This window comes from Diadema antillarum, unplaced genomic scaffold (genome assembly GCF_040938485.1).
Source record: "Diadema antillarum isolate AM-2024a unplaced genomic scaffold, OU_Dant_1.0 seq00001795_RagTag, whole genome shotgun sequence".
Taxonomy (NCBI): Eukaryota; Metazoa; Echinodermata; class Echinoidea; order Diadematoida; family Diadematidae; genus Diadema; species Diadema antillarum.
Window position 1 is genome coordinate 342,653 of NW_027272473.1, and position 15,304 is coordinate 357,956.

Consider the following 15,304-nt stretch of genomic DNA (forward strand, 5'->3'; position numbering starts at 1 on the left):
GTGATGAAAGCAGTGACATCATAGGCAAAATGTGTTCATTGGTCCTCCTGACTCCCATATCTATCTCCCAATACATCAATACTTCTCCTTCTCATATAATGCTGTTGTTCTACTTTACTGTAAACACAGAAATTTTCATGGTACATTGATTTTTTTTTTTTTTTTGCATCTTTCACACGCTTTTTGGCCAGCGTGAATTCTAAAACCCATGAAAATGTCTTCACAATTTTCTCTGCACATTTTAAATTCTCAAGATGAACTCAAGAACCTGTGAATGTTTTTAGCCACTCAGCACGAAAACTTGATCGCACAAAATATTGATTTTTTTTTTTTATATGCACTTCTGTGATGTTAGTTTGCAGTTGTACACATAATTCCACTGTGTGCTGTATAGCTCTGCACAGTGAGATCCAGTTTAGTTAAGTGGAAATGGCCTTCTGCCAGAATATCCATTATCACCATTATTTTGCCCGATGTCATCACATTTCTCCTTCCATTAGAGGAGTTCTACCATGAACTGCAGAGACAAACATTTGGCAAGCCCGGCTGGTTTGACTACGTCAACGAGGAATACTGGGCGTGCAGGGAGAGTGTCTGCCTTATGGACATGTCCTCTTTCAGCAAATTTGAGCTAGAGGTATGTTCTGTGCACTGCAAGTAGTGACAAGCTGTTGCTGATTTTTCTCTGGAAAAGAAGTTTCCCCCACATCAGCCCTTTAACCCTTTATCTGCCCTGATGCTTTAAAGGAGACCTCCGCATGCCGTCAATCCCTCGTTTGAGGCGAGACCCCACTTCCACGAAGCTGATGGGGTGCTATACCTCGCTAAAGATTTTTCGTTTGGGAGTTGGGAGTGGAAGTATTTGTCCATTGCAAATTAACTTTCTGCTCAGGCGTGACAAACCTGGAGGCCAAGCCAGGGTTTAATGACTCCAGCAGCTGTCGTATTACGTAAGAGCATGATAAGGATATCTGCCTGTGGCAGACCATTCAAAGTGAACTCAATTTTCTCTATCCTTTCTTAAGTTTCCAATGTTATATTCTATTGAGAAATTCTAAGGTCATCCATTTTACATTTCGAACGAAAAAAATTGACCCGTAAATAACGAAAATACAGGAATAAGAAGGAGAGCATTGCCAGTTTGCCGGTGCTGACAATGTGTAATGCACACGTACACACACGTACACACACACGCACCATGGAGCTACATAGCCCATGCCAAAACCAAAACAATCTCCTCCTCTCGTGGTGCCCCCCCGTGGCACTGTGGCGATGACTCGTGCTTAGATTAGGCCAGGGTCAAGAAACAGGTGTTTTATATCTTTGGTTTTTAAGTCATTGATTGCCAAGATATACACTGGCATTATTTACGGGGGTGTAGCCTCTTCAAACGAGAGATTTGCGTCATGGGATGATTTTCAGATTTTTACATTTGAACAACTATAAATTAGATATACTGAGGACAGAGTTTCAGAATTTGTGATAATTGGGATGAAGAATAAGAATATTTTTCAAAATTTAGAACAAATTGCAATGAACAAGGATGATGACATGGCAGAGTCACCATAAGAATGTATGAGTTGGGGCTCAAGGAAGCAGAACAAAAGAAGAAGGCATGCATAGATTATACACAGGTGAACTCGCAAGCAAGGGGTATTGCAATGGAATTACACTGCTACATTTCTGAAATATGTGAACCTCCTATGTCATCATCTTTGTTCAGTGTAATTTGTTTAAGGTCTTTCAAAGTATCGTTTCTCTGCTCAAGAACCACAGTAAATTCCACAAATCTATACATGGAGTTGTCGATTTATGTACTACATGATGTGAAATTACGAAAATCGTCTGGAATGTCCCTTTAATAGCTGAACCTGACAAACTTTTTCATCACCAGTCAGTGATCCATCGGAACTCAACGCAGTTGTAGATTATCAAGCTCAATCAGACATAGCAATGTGCCTCAGTCCAACAGGAAGGCTGTGGTAGCAAGATAGGGAAGTACACTAGGTAATCTCCATTCTTTGACAAACTGACTAAGAAGGCACTTCGATCTAGGGTCCATGCCAATTGCTAAACAAAGCATAGTAAAGGTCAAGGTACTACATCAACTTTTGTTTGTTTTTGTTTTTTGGTTCTGATTTTTATGCCTCCGCCAACGAAGTGGCCGGAGGCATTATGTTTTCGGCTCGTCCGTCCGTCCGTACGTACGTCCGTCCCGTTTTGTTTTTGTCGATATCTCAAGAACCGTGTGGTGGTTTTACATCAAACTTGGTATGAGGGTATATCCTGGGGGGATAATACTTTGTGTGGATTTTAGGGTCATGGGGTCAAAGGTCAAAGATCACAGATTAATTTGTGAAAAAAAAGGTTGAAAATTCATGTTTTTCTCCATATCTCGCAAATGGTTCAAGGTATCTTTATGGAACTTAGTTTATATGCTTGTTCCAATGGGCAGTGATTATCTGGGGAAGTTGGGGGTCATGGTTCAAAGGTCAGGGGGGTCAAAGGTCAAGGTCAAGGTCAACTCCTCAAAATATCATTACTTTCATTATATTTATGCAATGCCTGAATGTTTTTTGTTTTTTTTAAACTTGATGTATACATGTATTACCCAATATATATTCTGTGGGAAGTTTCTTGCCAAAAGGTCAAAGGTCAAGTGAAAGTGCTGAATTGCACTTTTTCCTCCATATCTCAAAAGTAACTCAAGGTATCATCATGAAACTTACATATTTATGCATGTTCAACCCAACAGTGATTCTCTTTGGAACTGTGAGGTCAAAGGCCAGGTTTAGATAATGCTATTTTCCCATTTGATACTGAAATTATACTTTTTCTCAATACCTTGAAAATTACTCAATGCATAAACTTATAAAAGGGTCAAAAGTCAAGTAAAAATCATCAGTTCCCCAAATACCTGCACTCTGACATTTTAATCATTCATCCAATTGAACCTAGTTCTAGGAAAGTGAACATTCAGCACATTTGTGTCAAATCTGTCATTTTAATATTTTGCCAATTGTGTGAAACTGTCATCACACATTGTCAAGACATTGTACTATAGACCTATTAGGAGAACCATACATTATGGCGGAGGCATATCATTTGCCGTAGCGGTATATCTAGTTGCAGTTATATATCCTGAAGTGGGCATCCCTAAGCGTATAATGTGGATCCAATGAAAACAGAGTGAGGATTATTGGAAAACTTTGTGAATTTTGTTTTCTTTTCTTGTTTATTGATTGGAACTCTGCAACAATTAATATCACAAAAGAAGAATAGCTGAAAGAAAATATGAAAAGAATTTCACAAATTTTCACTTTTCATGAGATCTAAGGATTTCTTTGACATAAAATATGTTCAAGTAAGTATCATTCCCCCATGCTTTTTGGAGGAAATATATCAAGTGCTCTTACTAGAAAAAGAGGACTTTTGTCGTTGGATTCCTTTTTTTTTAATTCTATTTTCATTATTCTGATATTATGACTTCATAAATTGTCAAGTTCCCGTTTTATAGACAAAGACAGAGATGGAATTTCCCAAAATTTATCAATTTTGAATGGATTGTCTGATTTTGTAGATATAACTGGTGAGGTAGGGGATATACAGTATGCTCTCTTCAGAGGTTAGATATGCTATATTTGGACCTGTAACCTCCCAAAAGCAACATTTGAGACCCTGAATGTTGAAATGTATGTGTATTCCTCAATGCAAATGTCAGCTGTTTGTTGCGTGTTGATAATGTAAAGAACGTCGAGTGCACATATACAGTCATCAAATTCAAATTGTCCATGGTAGCCATTTGTGCAGTCATCACAAAGTGCACAATGCATAGTTCAGCTTTTTCCTGCCAGTGCACAGCCTGATCTCACTGCAAACAACCAGTGAAAAACATAAGATGGAGGTTGTATTAAATAATAATGATATGTGTGCATGTGTGTGTGTGTTTGAGTTTGTGTTTGCGTGTTGTATTTCTGCTTAATGGTACAGTGTACCAATTGTCAAAAGATGAACCAAGCACATGAGGTGAAAAAAAGAAGAAGATGTCACATACAAATTTTGTATCATGCTGTGTTGTATTAAAGGCATGGTAGTGCTTAAATATTAAAACAAACCAGACTCTAGCTCTGGCCAGATTTATTTATGCTTATTGCTAAATAATTCTTTAATTTATTCCCAGTTAAAGGGTTTATATCCTTAGAAGGTGAGGTATGTACACCTAGTAGTGAGTGTCTGTGTAGTCAGTTTACACAATGTAAATGATAGCTCCTCCCCCCCCCCCCCTTAAAAAAAAAGTAGGCTGAAAAAGCAAATTAACAATTAAAGGGGCATTCCAGACGATTTTCATAATTTCACATCATGTAGTACATAAATCAACAGCTCTGTGTATAGATTTGTGGAATTTATTGTGGTTCTTGAGCAGAGAAACAATAATGTGAAAAACCTTGAACAAATTACACTGAACGAGGATGATGACATAGGAGGCTCACATATTTCAGAAATGTAGCAGTTTAATTCCACTACGATACCGCTTGCTAACGAGTTCAAATGTAGATAATCTATGCATGCTTTCTTCTTTTGTCCTGCTTCCTTGAGCCCGAGCTCATGCATTCTTGTGGTGACCCTGCCATGTCATCATCCTTGTACATTGCAATTTGTTATAGATTTTGAAAATACTGTTATTTTTCATCCCAATTATCATAAATTCTGAAACTCTGTCCTCAGTATAACTAATTTATAGTTGTTCAAATGTAAAAATCTGAAAATCATCCGGAGGTCTCCTTTAAAGTAAATGTGATAGACTGCTAGCCATTAAAAAGAAAAGAAAAACAAAACAAAACAAAACAAAGCCAAAAAAATCCCTGTGTACGGTACTTGCCCATTGGCCGAAGTCACCCATTGCTGCCACTTAATCCGTTGAGGACGAGTCCCGAGTTGTCTATGGGAAATGCGTGTTGTAGCGAAATCAGCCTTATACTCAACGGGTTAATGGCAGTCTGTGTAAATGTCAAACTTGTAGTCTATCAGAAAAGATTGATATTTTTCAGTCTGGATAATCACCGCTCCTCATCTACTTCAATTCCCCCTCCTGCTGCAGTCTGAGGGACCGGAAGCCACTGCCCTCCTCCAGAAGCTCTGCCCGAATGAGATGGACATGCCCATTGGCACCGTGGCCCACACCGCCATGCTCAACGAGCGGGGTGGCTACGAGAACGACTGCAGCGTGGCGAGACTGGACCACAACAAGTGAGTCTGAGACACTGAGAATCTGCCCTTCATTCCTCTTTTTTTATTATCCTCAAGAAAGTGAGGTTTTAGATGTTTTTGGAGACATTGATGGATTATTAGTGGTTGCAAAGAGTTTAGGGTGGCTCATTCAACAGTTTGGGAGCAGCAGATGAGAATGGACGTGGGATTGTCCCGTGTGATATCCGGGTGACTTAACATTTACTCTTGCGACAGTTGCTCCAGTCTTATTTTCTCCAAGGACCTAGGGTTAGGGTTAGTGTTGTAATAGGGTTTTAGATGTAGTTTGATGTGAGCATTAGGATTAGGGTTATGGTTATGTTTGTGGGTAGAATTTATGTTTGACATAGCGTGTAGATATTTCTTGGGAGCAACTGTCACAGGAGTAAATGGAGCAAAATGGAGCAAATGTCATGGAACCGGTACCATCATGCTAAGCAAAGTGAGTGGGCACATTCATAAGGGCAAATTCTGCTCAGACCGTCGAAGAGGCTGAGTGGATATTGTAGAGTGAATCAAGCAATCTCTGTGATATTGCCACGCCCTCACTGCAGCTTCTTGAAAATTGTTTGGAACCTTTGCAGCTTCCATTTAGAAGCTATGCCAGAGAATTTCAATGACCGTACAGCTACCACGCTGAATAATCATACACAGCATTTATGCAGTGCCCATAAAGGGGCTGTGCAGTACTAGTTATCATAGGTCCATTGGCTACAGACTTATGAGTTTTACAGTTTTTATGACCTTACCTTATACAACACGTAAAGGCAATGAAGCCCAGTATACATGTATGGAAATCTTACAGCTGCCTTTGCTCAGAGCTACATAGAGACAAGAATTAGTGCAGTGTGTCAGCTTGGTAAACTCGGTGCAGACCAAAATCAGAGCTACCAAGTCTCACACATTTTGCGTGAGACTCGAGCATTTAGGGGCAGTCTCACAATCTCACGCATGGCACCCATTTTTCTCACGCATCGGGCCAAGTCTGCAACTTGGGCCTATAATAATGAGTATAGCTCAAAAGATTAAAATGATAGTTGCAAATGAAGGTATATTTCCCTTTTGTCTTTCAAAATAAGTAAAACATAGTCACTTAAGTATGCACCTGATCGCACCATTAAGAGCTAAAATTGAAAAAGCTCCCTACCGTGGGAGGCCACAGGGGGGAAAAACCCCTCCCACACCCTCGCTCATGCGCACATTCGCATGCCGAGATGCCGAGTCATGAAAATCTCACTTTAAAAATTTTTTTGAACTTGGCATCCCTGCAAAATGTGAAAGACGCATTAGAAGTCAGCGCGACACGATGGGAGAACATTTTACATTTGCAGTATAGCATACATATGTACATTACACACAACCTGCAAGTCTGTGCAAATTTCCTGTTCCAGCACACTACTTCATTGTCATCCACACACCAGGTGGATTTTGAACAGCTGCCGCAGCTAGCTCCCAATGAATGTTTCATGATGTAATTTCCATAGATATCTCCTCATGGTAGCAGTACCATCAGTTTGTGTATAACCTCAAGCAACATGCTATTCACAGCTAACTGACTACTCCTGTTTTGCCAGAAAATTTTCACTAAAGACTTCATAATCAGCACTTCATGACATGTAGTTATGGAGTAAAATAGAAATTAACAAAAAAAAAAAGACCAGTGAGAATTGTCTGAAGTGCCCTCTTGACCTCAACTTTATTCCATTTCATCACCTGAATAAAATGAAAACCTACATCAACTCCTCCCCAGGTACTTCATCATCTCCCCTACCATCCAGCTCCGCCGCTGCTTTCAGTGGATATCCCAACACCTGCCGGCTGACGGCTCTGTCCAGCTGCGGGACGTGACCAGCCAGTACACGGGCATCAACGTCCTCGGGCCCCGGGCCCGCAGTGTCCTGCAGCGTCTAACCACCACCTCCTTCAGCCTCATGGACCTGCGCCCCTTCACAATCAGGGTGAGAGGGGTCATATCACAGCGTCTTCCCTCTTCAATGAATCTTGCAATGAAAAGCAATTTCAAGTGTCATAAGCTTTCAATTAATTGCTAATACTTATCTTGATGTAAAGATCAAACTCAAATTGCAATTAATATGTGTAAATTGTGATAGATTTTTTACACTGACACACACACACAAATTTTGTACCTTGTTTTTGAACCTATATTATAAATCTAAAGTTCTAGTGACCTTGAAATTACTCTCATTGTTAAAAGAGTGATACCTCCTCCATGTAATAATGCCCTATTCAGGATTTTGATTTCAAGAGTGACTGATTAATTGCAAATTCCCTAGCTATGTAAAAGTTGTGGTTTATTTTGAATTTCCTACAATTCATTTAGAATGAATTGCTACTTTTGATGTATTTGTAATCAGTTCAATCCAAGGAGTTTAGATTGATGTCAATCACAACTTTTTCTTGGATGAATTTGAAATCTGTTGCAAGGGTCCCATTGACTGAGGGACTTACGATCTGAATTCAAATTACCGGTAATAATAAATCTATGTAAGACAGGGTCCTGGGCATGTTTCGTGATGTTCAACTTTAGATCAAATTTCTAATATGTTAGCCTCAGACCACCCACACCTACCCCTCTTTAAAAAAAAAATCGTTAAACCGCCCAAGGGCCACCCTTTCTTACGTATGTGTATGTCTGTGTGTATGTGCATTTTGTGGTTGTGCGTTTGTGTTTGTGTGTGGACCATTCCAAAAAATCCACATTTATGGTGTTTTTAACCTCTGCCTTTTCTATCAGCAGCCTAGGCTGTGCTTTATGGTTTTTATTTTTATTAAAGTTTGTCCAGAGTGTCACTAAGGGTTAAGTGCAGATAATTTCATCAAAGTTTCACATTTCACAACCTTAACATTGTTACTGTGCAAATTTGATTTATTGTCTTTTTGTCCAATCAGGACATCAGCATAGGGTATGCTAATGACGTGAGGGCGCTCTCTGTCACCCATGCTGGAGAGGATGGCTGCGTGCTCTACATTCCTAATGAGGTAAGTTCATGTGAAATGATAAGGGGATTCACACATACACAAATTAGGGGGATATACAATGTACCTGTAAATCTCAAGATTTGAATCTCGATGGACACAAAGCACCCACAAATTTTCATGATGAGCATCGCAATGCTTATCCCAAGAAATTTTGCACTGATTTCTGAATGAGCATGATAATTTGCCCCATGGTGACGGTGTGAATGCTGGACCAAATAATCTTGAGATCTTAATTCCCATCATTCAAAATGCAAATCACAACATCGTACGCCCTACACATCTGTGAGGCACAAAAACAATAGATCTATCGATCAACAATTAGCGGGCTATGATACTGTCCAAGTGAATGCTTGCACACAAAAAAAAAGTGATACAAAGGACTGTGGGATATCAGGTCAGAGTTCACAGGCTATAATAAGCTGTATAAATGACGTCATCGTCCAAGCCATTTCTGCTACAGATTATCCCATAGATCAGCGTTTGTAACATTTGCGCGAACTATGGGATATCCTGTATATTGGCGGATATAGGTTAAATTGATATGTAATTATACCTGCTTCATTGCAAGAAAGATATTTGGAAAAAAAAAAAAAAGAATTGAAAGCTTAGAAAACTGTAATGGTTATGTTGCCAAAGTCAGCCTCAAGCACATTTTTCTTCCTTTTATGATCTGACTTAGTAATACAGGTAACATAATGACACACCACATTGCTCCTTACAGGATAGCATGTCTTTATATACCTTGCACATTTTTAACTTTTCCCCATTTTGTTATCAGATTTTCTTTTGTATTTTTATCAATGTTTCTGTTCACTTTTCAGAAAGCTGTGAATGTGTACAAGTCCCTGATGAGTGCTGGCAAGTCGTACGGAATTCGCAATGTCGGTTACTACGCCCTCAGGTGGCTGAGAATAGAGAAGCTCTTTGCCTACTGGGCAGATGACTTCAACGACATGCACACCCCTTTTGAGATCGGACGTGAGCACCGTGTCAAATTTGACAAGGTGGGTAAGACAAAAACTTAAACCAAGAGAATATTTCTTCTGAAATAGTAGTAAGGCTGGCTTGCAATGTCAGTCACATGCCTTTATGTCACCTGCATTACTTCAGCTGTAATAGAAACGTGCTTTATGAAGTGACTGATTTACACATCATTTCTGGTATTGAAGAACTGTTTTCAATAACCAAATTATTGTGCTCGCATTGAAACATGTTCATGTGACAGTGGCAGTCACATTTTTCCAAGACCAAAGTGAAATGTGCCATGAAATGTTAGTATTAAGATCAGATATGTAATGTTTGGCCATGAAGATATTTTACTGGTCTAAACCCAAACTTTTTCATGCCATGAATGTTGATAATTTTTTTGTGTCATAATGACTTCAGACATTCTACAATATCTATGACTTTTCTGTGTGTCTGATCAATGGCCATTGCAAGTATTCTGCTGAAATCGCATCATGAAACCAAGGTATCCAGAAAATCAGTATTTTAAGCTGAAACATTCTTACCATACTAAAAGTTCTCAGAAGGGCTCAAAATTCATCTTCCACCATCTGAAATTTGCTCACAGTGCTTCTAGAGGATCAATCAAGAAACTTGCTTAGAAGACACAATTTGTCAGGATAATAGCCGGGTTCACACGTACACCAATTAGCGGGATACAAATCTCGAGATTTGCATCGCGATCGTCATTCCAAGTTTTTTTCGCGTGTGGACAGAAAAAACCCGAAAATTAGCGGGATAAGCATCGCGATGCTAATCCCAAGAAATCTTGCGCTGGTTCGTCAATTAGCGGGATAATTGGCCCTGCGCTGGTACGGGTGAACGATCGGGATTAGAATCTCGAGTTTTTACATCCCATCATGCAATGCGCACATCACAACAGCGAGGCCTCTGCGAAGAGGTCCTTCACCTCTTTGGAGCACAACAACAACAGCGCGCGAACCACACCACTGACGCGTAAAAGACAATGGACAAAGGTAAGTGCGCGCAGGCACTGATAGAGAAGGGCGCTGTGTGACCCAGTTTGCAGGCTTTGCTGTTACCTCTATTGGCAATTAGCGGGGATAATTCGGTACGTGTGGACGCTCACCAAATTAGCGGGATACCGATCGCGATCGCTATCCCGCTAATTTGGTACGTGTGGACGCTCGCAAAAAAACTCGAGATGTGGATTGCGATCGTCATCCCGCTATTTTGTACGTGTGAACCCGGCTAATGAGTTGTTGCTCTAGAGTAGTGTGAGATTGAAAGTTTAAAATGTTTATTGTCATAGTACATGCCTTTTGTTCCTGAAGCACCCTCCCCACTCAGCAGTGGGTTGGTAGAGCATTGATAGCATTTGGGTGAGCAAATCATGCTCTAGCGGTAGTGTTGAATAGCAGTGGCGGATCCAGAGGGGGGCACAACCGGCGCACGCCCCCCCCCCCCCTTTATTTTTCGTTAAAAACAAAAGAAATAAAAAGAAAAAAATGAAATGAAACCCGGAAGTGGCACCAGAAATATTAGTCAGGCCCCCCTTTACAGAATTCCTGGATCCGCCCCTGAAATAGCATGCAGCTAAACAAGCTGCTGTATGTGATTCACTCTTCTAGCAGAATTGATATTGCTGTGGAGGGATATAATTGTAATCAGTGTAATGAAATATATAACAAACATCACAAAGCCATCACAATAGGGTAAGCTCTGCTGATATTGCAGTACTTGCGATGTACATGTACCTCTTTGGGATGATCATTTTTATCGTCACCCAAGTGAAATTGAATGGTTGTCACAGCATTATTTCTCCCTTTATTTAATATGCATGTGTCTCCATTTTAGAGTAATATTCAGTTGCTTCTGCAAAGGTATGACAATATTATGTTTTGCCTTTAATTCCTTCTGGTATGATAGACTAAACATGATGTACATGATCCACACTTGAAATTTGTTTTTATTCATCTCCCATTTGCCACAGGATGTTGATTTCATTGGTAAGGCAGCGCTTCTGAAGCACAAGCAGGAGGGCATCCGCTGCCGCCTCACGCAGTTCACCCTGGAGGACCACGATGTTGACTACCACCTGTGGCCCCAGGGTGGGGAGCCCATCTATCGCAACGGCCAGTTCACGGGGCTGGTCACCTCCACCGGCTACGGCCCTAGTCTCGGGAAGATGGTCCTGCTCGGCTGGGTCACAAACTCAGAGCCGCTGAACCACGACTACATCACAAAAGCTAGCTACGAGATCGATGTGGCTGGACAGAAGTATACAGCAAAGGCAACGCTGTACCCACACAAGCAGGCCACAAGGCATGCTCTCATCGGATGATAGTGCAGAATTGCAGTCTGCTGGAACTGTACTACATCGTGTGTGGGACCTAACGTGATGTTGATTGCAATTATGGAGAGATTTTAATCACAATGCAGTTGATGTTTCCTGTTACTGTTATGTCCGTCACCCATCTCATGGACATAAACACTAAGTGCTGATGAAGAGAATGATTATTTAGCTTTTAAATGGATGTGAACTACTTTACTTGACAGTATACAAATAGAGAATGGTCACGAGTGCGATGGTAGTGTACAAGATTTTGCATGAGGTGAAAGAAAGAGGCGCTCTATTCAACGATTTGCCTCGTTGAATAGTGCGCCTCTTCTTTCACTTGAGTGCCAAATCTTGTTTCATTGCACAGGTAAAGACCATACACTATTTGATTTTTACAACACCTCGAATGTCAACAGATGTGATCCACACAGATTCTTGAATTTAGCACAGAAATGGCAACCATTTTCTGTGAAAGACGAATGTACGTACGTACGCAACACCGATCGATTGAAGTTGTTTACAAAAATGAATGACAAAAGTGTGCCCTTGTAATCGCGCTTGTTCGTAATTGTTGAGTGTGCACAGCAAATGTTTGTTTATTGCGATATCGATGGAACAAAAACTTTGAGTCGATCGTGAGTTTAACACAGGAGTGAATGGAAATGGGTGACGTCAGCCATTCGCTGTCCATTTTTGCTCAAACAAAATTGCATGGCTGACAGCCACAGCGTGCTATGGAACTTTTAACTAAATGTCAAATGATGAGCAATCAACCAATCAAATAGCTACATTCTCTTTAGGTGTTGTATATTAACAGTCATGAACTGTCAGATTAGGTGTTGATAGAGGCTGGTGTGTGTACACTCTTCATATGGTCATGCTCATGTCTGCCTAGTTTGAAAGAATGTTGTGTGATCAAGTAAAGGCAGGAAACATTCAACAGAAATACAGTCAAACCTGACTATAGCGGCCACCTGTTTGTAGTGGCCACCTGCCACATGCAGCCACTGAAAAATTCTCCTGAGAGAAAAGCTCTGTTACAGACCGTGTGTATAGCGGCCTCCTGTCTAACGCAGCCAGTGGCCACATATTTTGTCTCCGGCAGTAAATTTTAACATGTGTATAGCGGCCACAGACCCATACAGAGCCGCAGCCGAGCCAATGATTCAGCGTGTTTTTCCGGTTTTGTAGTCATACCAGTCATTTTATGGGTAATATCCAGTGATCGCCACTGCTGCATTCATCATTCATTCAGTCATAATTAATGCACTAGTGTAAAGCTTTCTTCACTTTTCAGATGCACTTTTCAGATGTATGCGATGATAAATGTATGTTGTACATGTAGGCAGTGCACGCAACAGTGGGATAACCTGTCTATAGCACCGCTTTTCTATATTGGGCGCTCTTCTCACCTCCCTTTATTGGTCGCCATAGACGGGTTTGACTGTATCATGTTATGATCATATGTGACCCGCTGCAACAAAAGGATCTGAAAATGGCTGAAGGCTGAACGGAGTTTGAAGTCGGAGTATCAAAATTGGTCAAAACCATAAAATTTGTGTTTTGGGCATCATTTTGTTGTCTAATGTTTCGTTTATCATCTGTCGAAATTTTGAAGCTAAATGACCAAGATTTATATTATGCACTGCACACTCCAACCCTAGCAACGAGGGAACGATCTTATATGTCAGTACGTGGCATCCTGTTGTCAAGAGGTGAAAACTGTCTTGCCTCCCCTTGATCACGATTGCGTCGGAACGAAATCTTTGAAGGCGCTATTTGCGAAACGCTGATTTCCTGAACCACTCGACATGCTCTACTAAAATCATTGATATCTCGGCAACCGAGTACTTTTTTGAGTCCTTGTTGTGTAGAAAATAAAGAGGAAGAATAAGGGAATGATATCACGCCATTTTCAGAAAATCGCCCCCCCCCCCCAACTTTGTTTATGGATCCTTTTGTTGTAGCAGGTCACAAATAGTCATGCTCTTGTCTGCCATGTTTGAAAGAATGTTGGGAAGTTCAAATGCCAATCTGGGGCCCGTTTCATGAAACTTGTCATTAGTGACAAGTTGTCATAGATGTGACAAGCTACTGAAATCCTTGCATCTGATTGGCTGAGAGCAAATTTGTTATAGAAATGTGGCAGTTGTCACTGATGACAAGGTTTGTGAAACGGCCCCCAGTTGTGTGAATGAGTAAAGGTAGGAAACAGAAATATCATGTTATGATCATATCCACTCTTGAAATGATGGACCGATAGTGAGGTCACTGATCGAGACAGCATTCATTTTTGCCAGCTTTTATGAGAGTCACTCAGTCGACATAACTGCTTTCCCTAGAATATGGAATATCCTAACATACTGTGGACAGGTACATTTGCCAATGTTAAGTGTTATGATATGTGAGACAAGTATGAAAGGAAGTTTTTCAAAGTTAATAGTATTAAAGCCTTTGCTTTAATTACAGTATGCCAATGAGGGTGAATAATTATGCACATGTGACACTCAGGTGAGGGATGAGGTGACATTGAAATAGTACGTGAAAGGTTGGTGTCACAGTGGCCAACTCATCCATAATCAAAATTTGTTATAGAATGGGTAGCAAGAATCCTGCAATCTCATTGGTCGAGAACTGTGGATTTTCTACTGGCCACACACTGCCTCACAGTGGTAAACGCGCACTTGTCGCAAGAGTACGCGCACTTATACGTAGCAAAGGTTCACGCACCCAGTACGAGATGCCTATTGACTGAAAAATCATGCATCTAATACTTTGCCATGCGTCCAATATTTACTGGATGCATGGTTTTCAGAGACTCCAACTCTCCCGCTTTCGACTTGAGATTTCCCGCTGAAAGCTCATTTTTTGCAAAATCTCCCGTTCTCCCACTTGAGATTTAATTTCTGCCGCCCTGGCTCTGTGTCTCCCGCTTGAAATGATCTCTTGCTTAGCGTCATCGTATGTTGAAAAATAAGCTTGAGATAGCATGAGATCATCTAGAACCCGAGAGCTTCCAGGGCCCTTAAACTGGCCCTGGACCCCGGCAGCAAGGAACTTTGCACTCATCAAATTGGAGTCTCCAATTTACTTTAATAGTACTAGGAGTTTCAGGCGGGAGAATCAGGCCAGATCAGAAGGTGCATGGGTTTAGAGTCTCCGGGTTTTTGGAGTACTGGATGCATGATTTTCGGGCTTTTGTCCATGGCAAGCCAAAAGGAAATGCATCCAGTAAATTTGTCATGGGGGGACATGACCGAAAAATGGATTTTTGACAAGAAAATTGTCGCCATTCTATAACACAGATGATGCACATGTCTTTTCATGCATCAGTCGGAATAGTGCATGCGGTAAATATGGAATTTAGCCTAAACCCACTCGGCTTTGCCTCATGGATGATGCATTCCATAGTTACCTTATGCACACAATTCCGACTGACGTACTTAAACCTGTCATGAAATATATACCACCCTGAAGCAATTGAACTCATCAACAGGCTACATTGTTATTGATTATACTGAAATAATAAATGTCATTTGCTTATCTCAAGGCCACATTTGTATGCAATATAGTCCAGGCTAGAAGGCACCCAACCTTGTTTTTTGATATATACAATGTTTTTTGACGGTTTCTTGTCAATTCGAGGGTGCTGATTCCAAATCAGATTGATGCCACTCGCGTAACCCTGAGCATTTTCGGCAAAATGCAAAAATCCAAAATGGCTGCCAGATATGCTAATTCGGCCGTGAT

General features: G+C 40.8%; 1 protein-coding gene across 1 annotated transcript in view; it reads left to right on the forward strand.

Annotated features, from left to right (window-relative positions):
* LOC139712382 (pyruvate dehydrogenase phosphatase regulatory subunit, mitochondrial-like) overlaps positions 1-11,740 on the forward strand; it is a 50,146-nt gene extending 38,406 nt beyond the window's left edge. Inside the window, exons 12-17 of the mRNA XM_071624207.1 lie at positions 501-637; positions 5,099-5,247; positions 6,998-7,205; positions 8,158-8,247; positions 9,069-9,251; positions 11,207-11,740. Of these exons, the coding sequence (XP_071480308.1) occupies positions 501-637; positions 5,099-5,247; positions 6,998-7,205; positions 8,158-8,247; positions 9,069-9,251; positions 11,207-11,557 (1,118 nt within the window). The 3' untranslated portion in view covers positions 11,558-11,740. The remainder of the gene's footprint in view (positions 1-500; positions 638-5,098; positions 5,248-6,997; positions 7,206-8,157; positions 8,248-9,068; positions 9,252-11,206) is intronic.
* Positions 11,741-15,304: the final 3,564 nt, after the last annotated feature.